The 12278-nt window shown below is 52.0% G+C and overlaps 1 protein-coding gene across 1 annotated transcript in view; it reads right to left on the bottom strand.

Annotated features, from left to right (window-relative positions):
* The window catches only part of LOC139278115 (chloride anion exchanger-like), a 125031-nt gene that overhangs the window by 89793 nt on the left and 22960 nt on the right, over positions 1 to 12278 (bottom strand). Inside the window, exon 8 of the mRNA XM_070896772.1 lies at positions 1676 to 1823. Coding sequence (XP_070752873.1) covers positions 1676 to 1823 — 148 coding nt within the window. The remainder of the gene's footprint in view (positions 1 to 1675; positions 1824 to 12278) is intronic.

Genomic DNA, 12278 nt, shown 5'->3' with positions numbered 1-12278 from the left:
CCCCCCACTCTACCCCTCCCCCCCACTCTACCCTCCCCTCACTCTCTCCCCCCTCACTCTCCCCCTCCCCTCACTCTCCCCTCCTCCACAATCCCCCTCCCCCCCACTCTCCCCTCCTCCACAATCCCCCTCCCCCACAGTCCCCATTCCCCCTACTCTCTCCCCCCTCACTCTCCCCCTCCCCCCTCCCTCCCACTCCCCCTCCCCCCTCCCTCCCACTCCCCCTCCCCCCTCCCTCCCACTCCCCCCTCCCTCACTCTCCCCCTCCCCCCACTCTCCACCCCTCACTCTCCCCCCCACCCTCCCCCCCACTCTCCCCCTCCCTCACTCTCCCCTCCCCCACAATCCCCCTCCCCCACAGTCCCATTCCCCCACAATCCCCCTCCCCTCACTCTCCCCCCTCACTCTCCCCTTCCCCCACTCTACCCTCCCCTCACTTACCCCTCCCCCACAATCCCCCTCCCCCACAGTCCCATTTCCCCACTCTCCCCCTCCCCTCACTCTCCCCTCCTCCACAATCCCCCTCCCCCACAGTCCCATTCCCCTACTCTCTCCCCCCTCACTCTCCCCCTCCCCCCCAACCCCTCCCCCTCCCCCCCACTCTCCCCCTCCCTCACTCTCCCCCTCCCCCCACTCTACCCTCCCCTCACTCTCCCCCACTCTACCCTCCCCCACTCTCCCCTCCCCCACTCTCCCCTCACTCTTCCCTCCCCCACTCTCTCCCCCTCACTCCCCCCCCACTCTCCCCCTCCCCCCACTCTACCCCTCCCCCCCACTCTACCCTCCCCTCACTCTCTCCCCCCTCACTCTCCCCTCCTCCACAATCCCCCTCCCCCACAGTCCCATTCCCCTACTCTCTCCCCCCTCACTCTCCCCCTCCCCCCTCCCTCTCCCCCTCCCCCCTCCCTCTCCCCCTCCCCCCTCCGTCTCCCCCTCCCCCCTCCCTCTCCCCCTCCCCCCCTCCCTCTCCCCCTCCCCCCTCCCTCTCCCCCTCCCCCCTCCCTCCCTCTCCCCCTCCCCCCACTCTACCCTCCCCTCACTCTCTCCACCCCTCACTCTCCCCTCCCCCACAATCCCCCTCCCCCACAGTCCCATTCCCCCACAATCCCCCTCCCCTCACTTTCCCCCCTCACTCTACCCCTCCCCCCCCACTCTACCCTCCCCTCACTCTCTCCCCCCTCACTCTCCCCTCCTCCACAATCCCCCTCCCCCACAGTCCCATTCCCCTACTCTCTCCCCCCTCCCTCTCCCCCTCCCCCCTCCCTCTCCCCCTCCCCCCTCCCTCTCCCCCTCTCCCCCTCCCCCCTCCCTCCCTCTCCCCCTCCCCCCTCCCCACTCTACCCTCCCCTCACTCTACCCTCCCCTCACTCTCTCCACCCCTCACTCTCCCCTCCCCCACAATCCCCCTCCCCCACAGTCCCATTCCCCCACAATCCCCCTCCCCTCACTTTCCCCCCTCACTCTCCCCTTCCCCCACTCTACCCTCCCCTCACTTACCCCTCCCCCACAATCCCCCTCCCCCACAGTCCCATTTCCCCACTCTCCCCCCCCCTCACTCTCCCCCCCCCCACTCTCCCCCCCCCCCCACTGTACCCTCCCCTCACTCTCCCCCTCCCCCGCTCTCACCCTCCCCCAATCTCCTTGGATGAGTCGCACCTTTCTTCTCATTACGTACCTGGTTCCCGTCAATAACGTAATCATGTTTGATGGCGTAGACTTTGGACACGGAGAATGCAACGGCAAAACCGACAATAGCGACCGAGAAGGCATCTCCGAAGCTCTGCTGTAAAACGGCGGTGTTGGGAGTGAGGGGGGCCTGATAGCTGCAACACAGAACAGTTCCTCACTCAGCTTCAGTGTTAGTGTCTTTGCAAAGCCCCGGAATGATACACTGAAGCTCTCTGACATTTCTCCTCGCAATAATACCATTTTCTGAACAGATACCTGCATAGACCTCGGCCACTCAGTGGGATATGGTTCAGCTCGACCTGTGAGAAGGCAGCAAGAATTGATCTCAACCAGTGTGGAAGATGGAAATCAGTCAGGGTTCCTGCTCTCGATCACTGCTCAGTGACCCCTGGGTTAGTGAGAGAGGGGAAATCAGCCAGAGTTCCTGCTCCTGATCACTGCCCAGTGACCCCTGGGTTAGAGAGAGAGGGGAACTCAGCCAGGGTTCCTGCTCCTGATCACTGCCCAGTGACCCCTCAGTTAGACAGAGAGGGGAAATCAGCCAGGGTTCCTGCTCCCGATCACTGCCCAGTGACCCCTGGGTTAGAGAGAGAGGGGGAAATCAGCCAGGGTTTATGCTCCTGATCACTGCCCAGTGACCCCTGGGTTAGAGAGAGGGGAATCAGCCAGGGTTCCTGCTCCTGATCACTGTCCAGTGACCCCTGGGTTAGAGAGAGAAGGGAAATCAACCAGGGTTCATGCTCCTGATCACTGTCCAGTGACCCCTAGGTTGAGAGAGGGGAAATCAGCCATTGTTCCTGTTCTTGATCACTGCCCAGTGACCCTTGGGTTAGAGACAGAGGAAATCAGCCAGGGTTCCTGTTATAAATGTGGACTTGTATTTACTCTGTACAGCCACCAGAGGGCTCATCCTCTGGAGTCCCAAGGGATCCCATAATCCTTTGGGAGCACAGGGTATTTAAGGAGGCCTTACAGGTTGGAGAGGCACTCTAAAGAACTGCAATAAAAGACTGTCACACTTTACTTTGAGCTCACAGTGTTCAATCTGACTCTTTCTCCATACATTACATAACAACTGGCGACGAGATACAAATAGCGAACCCAAAGACGCAGAGAACAGTGGGCATCCTGGAGAAATTCTCAGAGGGAGATGATTGGGAAACTTTGTGGAACGACTCGACCAATACTACATGGCCAACGAGATAGATGGGGAAGAGAGCACTGCCAAACGTAGAGCGATCCTCCTCACCGTCTGTGGGGCACCAACGTATGGCCTCATGAAGAATCTGCTCACTCCAGCGAAACCCACGGAGAAATCATATGATGATTTGTGCACACTGGTCCGAGAGCATTTGAACCTGAAGGAAAGCGTTCTGATGGTGAGGTACCGGTTCTACACCTACAAAAGGTCTGAAGGCCAGGAAGTGGCAAGTTATGTCGCCGAGCTAAGACGCCTTGCAGGACATTGCGAATTTAAAGGACATTTGAAGCACATGCTCAGAGACTTTTTCGTACTTGGCATTGGCCACAAAACCATACTTCGCAATCTTTTGACTGCAGAGACCCCAACCTTGAGTAAGGCCATAGCGATAGCCCAGGCGTTTATTGCCACCAGTGACAATACGAAGCAAATCTCTCAGCACACAAGTGCTGCTACAAGTACTGTGAACAAAGTGATGTTGTTTGCAAATCGTAACGTACAGGGCAGGTCACACATACCTGCAGCTGCACGTCCGCAGATGCCTCAGAGTCCACCATCAAGGATGATGAATGCAAAGCCATTAACATCTTGTTGGCGCTGCGGGGGTGATCATCGTTTCCATTCATGCCGATTAATGTGCAAAGTTAAAGCACATGGGATTGGGGGTAGTGTGCTGACGTGGATTGAGAACTAGTTGGCAGACAGGAAGCAAAGAGTAGGAGTAAATGGGTACTTTTCAGAATGACAGGCAGTGACTAGTGGGGTACCTCAAGGTTCTGTGCTGGGGCCCCAGCTGTTTACATTGTACATTAATGATTTGGACGAGGGGATTAAATGTAGTATCTCCAAATTTGCGGATGACACGAAGTTGGGTGGCAGTGTGAGCTGCGAGGAGGATGCTATGAGGCTGCAGAATGACTTGGATAGGTTAGGTGAGTGGGCAAATGCATGGCAGATGAAGTATAATGTGGATAAATGTGAGGTTATCCACTTTGGTGGTAAAAACAGAGTGACAGATTAGGAAAAGGGGAGGTGCAACGAGACCTGGGTGTCATGGTACATCAGTCATTGAAGGTTAGCATGCAGGTACAGCAGGAGGTTAAGAAAGCAAATGGCATGTTGGCCTTTATAGCGAGGGGATTTGAGTACAGGGGCAGGGAGGTGTTACTACAGTTGTACACGGCCTTGGTGAGGCCACACCTGGAGTATAGTGTACAGTTTTGGTCTCCTAACTTGAGGAAGGACATTCTTGCTATTGAGGAAGTGCAGCGAAGGTTCACCAGACTGATTCCCGGGATGGCGGGACTGACATATCAAGAAAGACTGGATCAACTGGGCTTGTATTCACTGGAGTTCAGAAGAATGAGAGGGAATCTCATAGAAACGGTTAAAATTATGTCGGGTTTAGACAGGTTAGATGCAGGAAGAATGTTCCCAATATTGGGGAAGTCCAGAACCAGGGGTCACAGTCTAAGGATAAGGGGTAAGCCATTTAGGACTGAGATGAGGAGAAACTTCTTCACCCAGAGAGTGGTGAACCTGTGGAATTCTCTACCACAGAAAGTTGTTGAGGCCAATTCACTAAATATATTCAAAAAAGAGTTAGATGTAGTTCTTACTACTAGGGGGATCAAGGGCTATGGCGAGAAAGCAGGAATGGGGTACTGAAGTTGCATGTTCAGCCATGAACTCATTGAATGGCGGTGCAGGCTCGAAGGGCCGAATGGCCTACTCCTGCACCTATTTTCTATGATTCAATGGGTACATTTGTAAGGGCTGTGGAACAATGGGACACCTCCAACGAGTATGAAGGTGAGCTGCAAATCCTGTTAAACCTGCAAACCACCATGTTGCAGAGGAGGACAGATCCACAGAGGATCACGACGAACCAGAGCCTCAGACCGAGGAGGCAGAGGTACATGGGGTGCACACATTCACCACGAATTGTACCCCGATAATGCTGAATGTTGAATTAAATGGACTCCTGGTGTCAATGGAGCTGGACACGGGCGCGAGCCAGTCCATCATGGGCAAAAAGACTTTCGAAAGATTGTGGTGCAACAAGGCCTCAAGGCCAGTCTTAACTCCAGTTCGCATGAAACTAAGAACTTACACAAAAGAACTGATTCCTATAATCGGCAGTGCTACCGTAAAAGTCTCCCACGATGGAGCGGTGCACAAGCTAACACTCTGGGTGGTACCGGGCGATGGTCCCACGCTGCTTGGCAGGAGCTGGCTGGGAAAGATACGCTAGAACTGGGACGACGTCCGAGCGCTATTGCCCGCTGACGACACTTTGTGTGCCCAGGTCTTAAACAAATTCCTGATCACTGCCCAGTGACCCCAGGGTTAGAGAGAGCGGAAATCAGCCAGGGTTGCTGCTCCTGATCACTGTCCAGCGACCACTGGGTTAGAGAGAGGAGGAAATCAGCCCGGGTTCCTGCTCCTGATCACTGTCCAGTAACCCCTGGATTAGAGAGAGGGGAAATCAGCCTGGGTTCCTGCTCCTGATCACTGCCCAGTAACCTCTGGGTTAGAGAGAGGGGAAATCAGCCAGGGTTCATACTTCTGATCACTGCCCAGTGACCCCTGGGTTAGAGAGAGGGGGAATCAGCATCGGGTTCCTGCTCCTGATCACTGCCCAGTGACCACCATTGAAAAGTGTTGCAGTGGACATTGGACAAATGGAATGAGCATATGATGCTTTCCCAGTCAGGTAAATAAGTTGCCTTTCTGTCATGTATCTTACATTATTATATATAACTGTATCCTAACATGCTATACATGACTGTAATAAGATATGACCTGTAACCACCAGCATACCTTACCACCAGGGGTGCACTTGCAAGAGACAGGTATATAAGGACAGGTCTCAGGCAAGTGCAGCATTCCAGAACTGTGAAATAAAGGTGCAAGTCCAGAGTGACAAGGATGGGATGAAAAGTACAATGCAGGAGACAATTGGGAGAACTTTATAGAAAGGCTCCAGCAAAGCTTTGTAACCAAAGACTGGTTAGGCGACGATAAGGCAGACAAGAGAAGAGCCCATCTCTTGACCAGCTGTGGCTCGAAAACATATGTTTTAATGAAGGATCTGTTGGCACCCGAGAAACCAGCAAGCAAGTCGTTTGAAGAATTGAGCACACTGGTGAGAGACCACCTGAAGCCAGCGAGCAGCCTACACATGGCCAGACACAGGTTCTACAACTACAGACGCTGTGTGGGCCAGAGCATACCCGACTTCATGGCGGAACTTCGGAGGTTGGCTAGTTTATGTGAGTTCTCCGATGAACTGAGGAGAGAAATGCTGAGAGACTTTTTCATTGAAGGAATAGGCCATGCAGGCATATTCCGAAAGCTCATAGAGACCAAGAACCTGACCTTAGAGGCAGCAGCACTGGTTGCACAGACGTTCTTGGTAGGGGAAGAAGAAACGAGGTTGATTTACAATGCAGGTACGACAACTAACAAAATATTGGAACAAGAAGTTCACAGCACTAATCAAGCTGCTACCCCCACACACAGACAAAACCGGGAGAACAGGCTCTCGACAGCAGGCAGAAGCCATCAAGGGCCACAGGAACAGCTGTTCACACCTCATCAACCTACAATGCGAGCAATCAACTACAAACTGAGAGAAGCTCAAGAGAGATCAGCCAGACGCAGCTCATTCTTTGGGAACATTTTAAACAATAGAACAGGTCTGTGCTGGAGGTGGGGGGTGGGCACTCATCTAGGGGATGTCAATTTCAGCAGGCTGTTTGCAGAAATTGTGAATATACAGGGCATTTGGCCCGCATGTGCAAAGAAACGGCAGCTCGGCTGGTATACGAATCGGATGGGTCGGAAAGTGGACCAGAAGATGGTGGGGACAGTACCCGGGACACTGGTGTACAGCGGGTCAACACGATCAATGGCCGCTGCTCGTACAACAGGACACCTCCTATAATGATGAGGGTCCTACTCAACGGGATATCTGTCAACATGGAGCTGGATACAGGAGTGAGTCAATCTCTCATGGGCGCTCAACAATTTGAACAACTGTGGCCGCGTAAAAGAGACAGACCAAAACTCACAAGGGTCGACACCACACTAAGGACCTATACCAAAAAAATCGTACCAGTCCTCGGCAGCGCCATGCTCTCTGTCACACACAAAGGGACAGTGAACCGACTTCCCCTGTGGATTGTCCCCGGAGACCCCCCAGCACTGCTGGGGAGAAGCTGGCTGGCAAAACTAAATTGGAAATGGGATGATGCCCATGCCATGTCATTAGAGGAACGGACCTCCTGCTCAACAGTTATAAAGCGATTTGAACATCTCTTTCAGCCAGGTGTGGGCACTTTCAAAGGGGCCAATGTCAAAATCTACATCACACAGCATGCTAGACCGGTCCATCACAAGGCCAGAGCTGTACCCAATGTGATGAGGGAAAAGATTGAACACGAACTAGACAGGCTTCTGCGGGAAGGCATTATATCACCTGTGGAATTTAGCGACTGGGCAAGTCCCATCGTCCCAGCCATGAAGCCTGATGGATCCGTACGAATCTGTGGGGACTACAAATCTACCATAAGCAGAGTCTCACGACAGGACCAGTACCCGCTGCCCAGAGCGGAGGACTTATTTGCCACATTGGCTGGAGGTAAACTTTTCTCAAAATTCGACCTCGCATCTGCGTATATGACGCAAGAATTGACCGAGGAATCCAAGCTACTCACCACCATCAACACACATCGAGGCCTTTTCATGTACTTCGATGCCCATTCAGCATCAGGTCGGCAGCTGCCATATTCCAGCGCAACATGGAGAGTCCGCTCAAGTCCATCCTGGGGACGGTTGTATTTCAAGATGACATATTTATCACGGGCAGGGACACCGACTCCCATCTCCGTAATTTGGAGGAAGTACTAAAGCGGTTGGATCGGGTAGGCCTATGAGTCAAGAAATCCAAGTGCCTGTTTCTCGCACCCGAGGTTGAATTTTTGGGCAGAAGGATTGCCGCTGATGGAATCCGCCCAACAGAGTCCAAAACAGAAGCAATTTGCCTGGCACCCAGGCCCCGGAATGTCTCAGAACTGCGCGACTCAATTAATTTGGGAACTTTATGCAGAACTTAAGCACGCTGTTGGAGCCTCTCCGCGTGCTACTCAGGAAGGGGTGCGATTGGTTTTGGGGGGACGCCCAGGAACGCGCCTTCAATAAGGCACGCAACCTTCTGTGTTCCAACAGTGTTTTGACTTTCTTTGACCCAGGTAAAAAGCTAGTTCTCACATGCGATGCGTCAGCGTATGGGGTCGGGTGCGTTTTGCAACATGTCAATAGTGCGGGCAAATTACAACCCACAGCTTATGCTTCCAGGTCACTTTCGCGGGCGGAGCGCGGGTACGGAATGGTAGAGAAGGAGGCGCTTGTGTGCGTGTACGGTGTCAAAAAGATGCACCAATACCTTTTTGGGGCCAAGTTCGCGTTAGAAACCGACCACAAGCCCCTCACGTCCCTCCTATCCGAGAGCAAGGCAATAAACGCCAACGCCTTGGCACGAATTCAACGGTGGGCACTCATGCTGGCGTCCTACGACTACACAATAAGGCACAGACCAGGCACAGACAACTGTGCCGACGCGCTCAGCAGGCTACCCCTGGCGACCACGGAAGGGTCTGACGAACAGGACTGTGAGATAGTCATGGCAATCAATGCCTTTGAGTCCACAGGTTCGCCCATGACGGCTCACCAAATCAGAGCCTGGACGGCCAGCGACCTCACGTTATCCTTAGTAAAAAGATGTGTCCTAACCGGTGACTGGGCAGAGGTTCGCGATGCCTGCCCCGAGGAATTAAAACCCTTTCACAGGCGCATGCATGAGCTATCACTACAAGCAGACTGCCTGATGTGGGGCAGCCGAGTAGTCATGCATCTGCAAGGCAGAGAGGCATTTGTCCGGGAGCTCCACCGTGAGCACCCGTGGATCGTTCTCATGAAGGCCATAGCTAGAACCCACGTCTGGTGGCCTGGTATTGACGCGGACTTGGAGCTCTGCGTCCGAAGGTGCACCATTTGTGCCCAACTCAGCAATGCCCCCAGGGAGGCTCCACTGAGCCCCTGGCCGTGGCCTACCAAACCGTGGTCGCGGGCCCATTCATGGGAAAAATGTTCCTCGTAGTTGTAGATGCATTTTCAAAGTGGATCGAATGCACCATTTTAAACTCGAGCACAACCTCCACCACTGTGGAGAGCCTCACAACCATGTTTGCAATGCACGGAATCCCTGACATATTGGTCAGTGACAATGGTCCATGCTTCACCAGCGCAGAATTCCAAGACTTTATAATTGACCACGGCATAAATCACATCAAGACGGCACCATTCAAGCAGCCTCCAACGGCCAGGCGAAGAGAGCAGTGCAAATCATTAAACAAGGCATGCTTAAAATCTAAGGTCTCATGCTGCAGGGTCGCCTGTCGCAACTGCTGTTGGCATACAGATCTCGTCCGCACTCACTGACTGGGATCCCCCCGCGCATCTGTTGATGAAAAGGACTTTAAAAACAAGGCTCTCATTAATCCTCCCAGACATGCACAAAATCGTTGAGGCAAAGCGCCGTAAGCTGACTGAGTACCATGACAGAAATTCGAGGGGGAGATGGAATGAGATAGGGGACAAAGTGTTTGTACTAAACTATGGCAGGGGTCCCAAATGGCTTGCAGGGACAGTAACAGGCAAGGAAGGAAACAGGCTACTGGTAGTACAAATGGACAATGGAAAAACCTGTCGGAGGCATGTAGACCAAGTCAAAAGCAGATTTACCAACAACACTGCGGAACCAGAGGCAGACTACAATATGGAACTCGCACCACACCTGGTGGATAGACAGAGGGAACAACCTGAGGAAAGGGCAATCCCAACAGACAGCCCAGGCGAGTCAACAACAATCACACCAATCGAAACAGACAGCCCAGGCGAGATACCAGCAACCACACCCAAAGAAAAACAGACACCAAGGCAAACAACTGAACCACAACTCAGACGCTCCACGCGAGAGTGTAGACCACCTGAGAGACTGAACCTATAAAGACAATAAGACCTTGGGGGAGGGTGATGTCATGTATCTTCCATTATTATATATAACTGTATCCTAACATGCTATACATGACTGTAATAAGATATGACCTGTAACCACCAGCATACCTTACCACCAGGGGTGCACTTGCAAGAGACAGGTATATAAGGACAGGTCTCAGGCAAGTGCAGCATTCCAGAACTGTGAAATAAAGGTGCAGGTCTAGAGTGACCTTGACTTCACTACATGCCTCGTGTGAATCTGTACTGAGGGGACAGGACTTTACACTTTCTACAGTGCTTTTCCCAATCTCAGGTCAGTCACAGCTTCCCAGCCAATGAAGGGACAGTGCCCGTTATTCTGTAGGTTAATGCCACTGCACAGCAAGCTCCCATAAACAGCAGTGAGATAAATCAGCAGGTGAGGGGCCAGAGATCTGTGGGCAGCATTATTTCACCAAGTGTGTAAACAGGGATTGCCCCTGATGGCTGGGTAAGGAACACCAGCGGAATCTTCCGAGTAACCTGTTGGTTAAGAGATATGTGTTGGCCCTGATCCCCATGCTCCACTTTGATTAGTGACATGGGATCTTTTATAACCACCTGAACAATCAAATGGTGCCTTGGGTTAATGGCACCTCCGCCAGTGCAGCACTCCCTCAGCACTGCATTGGAGTGTCAGCCTAGATTAGGGGCTGAAATCTCTGGGGTGGGGCTTGAATGCACAAACCAGTGACTCAGAGACAAGAGTGATACCATTGACCTGCCATCTCATTGTTCAGCTTCATAATATCAGCCGTGGCCCAGTAGGCAGCACCCTTGCCTCAGAATCAGAAGGGTTGTGGGTTCAGGTCCCACTCCAGGGACTTGAGCACATGATCAAGGCTGATACTCCCAGTGCAGTGCTGAGGGAGTGCCACACTGCCAGAGGGGCTGTCTTTTGGATGAAACGTTAAACCGAGGCCCTGTCTGCTTGCTCAGATGGATGTAAAAGATCCCATGGCACTATTTTGAAGAAGAGGAGGGGCGTTATCCCTGGTGTCCTGGCCAATATTTATTTATCTCTCAATCAACATAACTAAACCAGATTATCTGGTTAGAAATAATAGAAAAGCAAATTATAATTTAAATGGAGAAAAATTGCAAAGTGCTGCAGTACAGAGTGGGGGCCTTGTGCATGAAACAGAAAAAGTTAGTATGCAGGTACAGCAAGTAATCAGGAAGGCAAATGGAATGTTGGCCTTTATTGCAAGGGGATAGAGTATAAAAGTAGAGAAGTCCTGCTACAACCTGTTGGATCAGTTCCTATGGACTGGAGGGTAGCTAATGTAACCCCACTTTTTAAAAAGGGAGGGAGAGAGAAAGCGGGTAATTATAGACCGGTTAGCCTGACATCAGTGGTGGGGAAAATGTTGGAATCAATTATTAAGGATGAAATAGCAGCACATTTGGAAAGCAGTGACAGGATCGGTCCAAGTCAGCATGGATTTGTGAAGGGGAAATCATGCTTGACAAATCTTCTGGAATTTTTTGAGGATGTAATTAGTAAAGTGGACAAGGGAGAACCAGTGGATGTGGTGTATTTGGACTTTCAAAAGGCTTTTGACAAGGTCCCACACAAGAGATTAGTGTGCAACATTAAAACACATGGTATTGGGGGTAATATACTGACGTGGATAGAGAACTGGTTGGCAGACAGGAAGCAGAGAGTCGGGATAAACGGGTCCTTTTCAGAATGGCAGGCAGTGACTAGTGGAGTGCCGCAGGGCTCAGTGCTGGGACCCCAGCTATTTACAATATACATCAATGATTTGGATGAAGGAATTGAATGTAATATCTCCAAGTTTGCAGATGACACTAAACTGGGTGGCGGTGTGAGCTGTGAGGAGGACGCGAGGAGGCTGCAGGGTGACTTGGGCAGGTTAGGTGAGTGGGCCAATGCAGATGCAGTATAATGTGGATAAATGTGAGATTATCCACTTTGGGGGCAAAAACATGAAGGCAGAATATTATCTGAATGGTGGCCCAGAGAGTTGTGGAGGCTGGGTCAGTGAATATATTTAAGGCGGAGATAAACAGATTTTTGAGCGATAAGGGATTAAAGGGTTATGGGGAGCGGGCAGGGAAGTGGAGCTGAGTCCATGATCAGATCAGCCATGATCTTATTAAATGGTGGAGCAGGCTCGAGGGGCCAAATGGCCGACTCCTGCTCCTATTTCTTATGTTCTTAAATTCTTATTATTATCACATTGCTGTTTGTGGGAGCTTGCTGTGCACAAATTCGCTGTCGTGTTTCCCACATTACCACAGCGTCTACCCTTCAAAAGGT

The sequence above is a fragment of the Pristiophorus japonicus genome, chromosome 13 (assembly GCF_044704955.1).
Source record: "Pristiophorus japonicus isolate sPriJap1 chromosome 13, sPriJap1.hap1, whole genome shotgun sequence".
Taxonomy (NCBI): domain Eukaryota; kingdom Metazoa; phylum Chordata; class Chondrichthyes; family Pristiophoridae; genus Pristiophorus; species Pristiophorus japonicus.
This window is presented reverse-complemented; position numbering and strand designations above follow the sequence as displayed.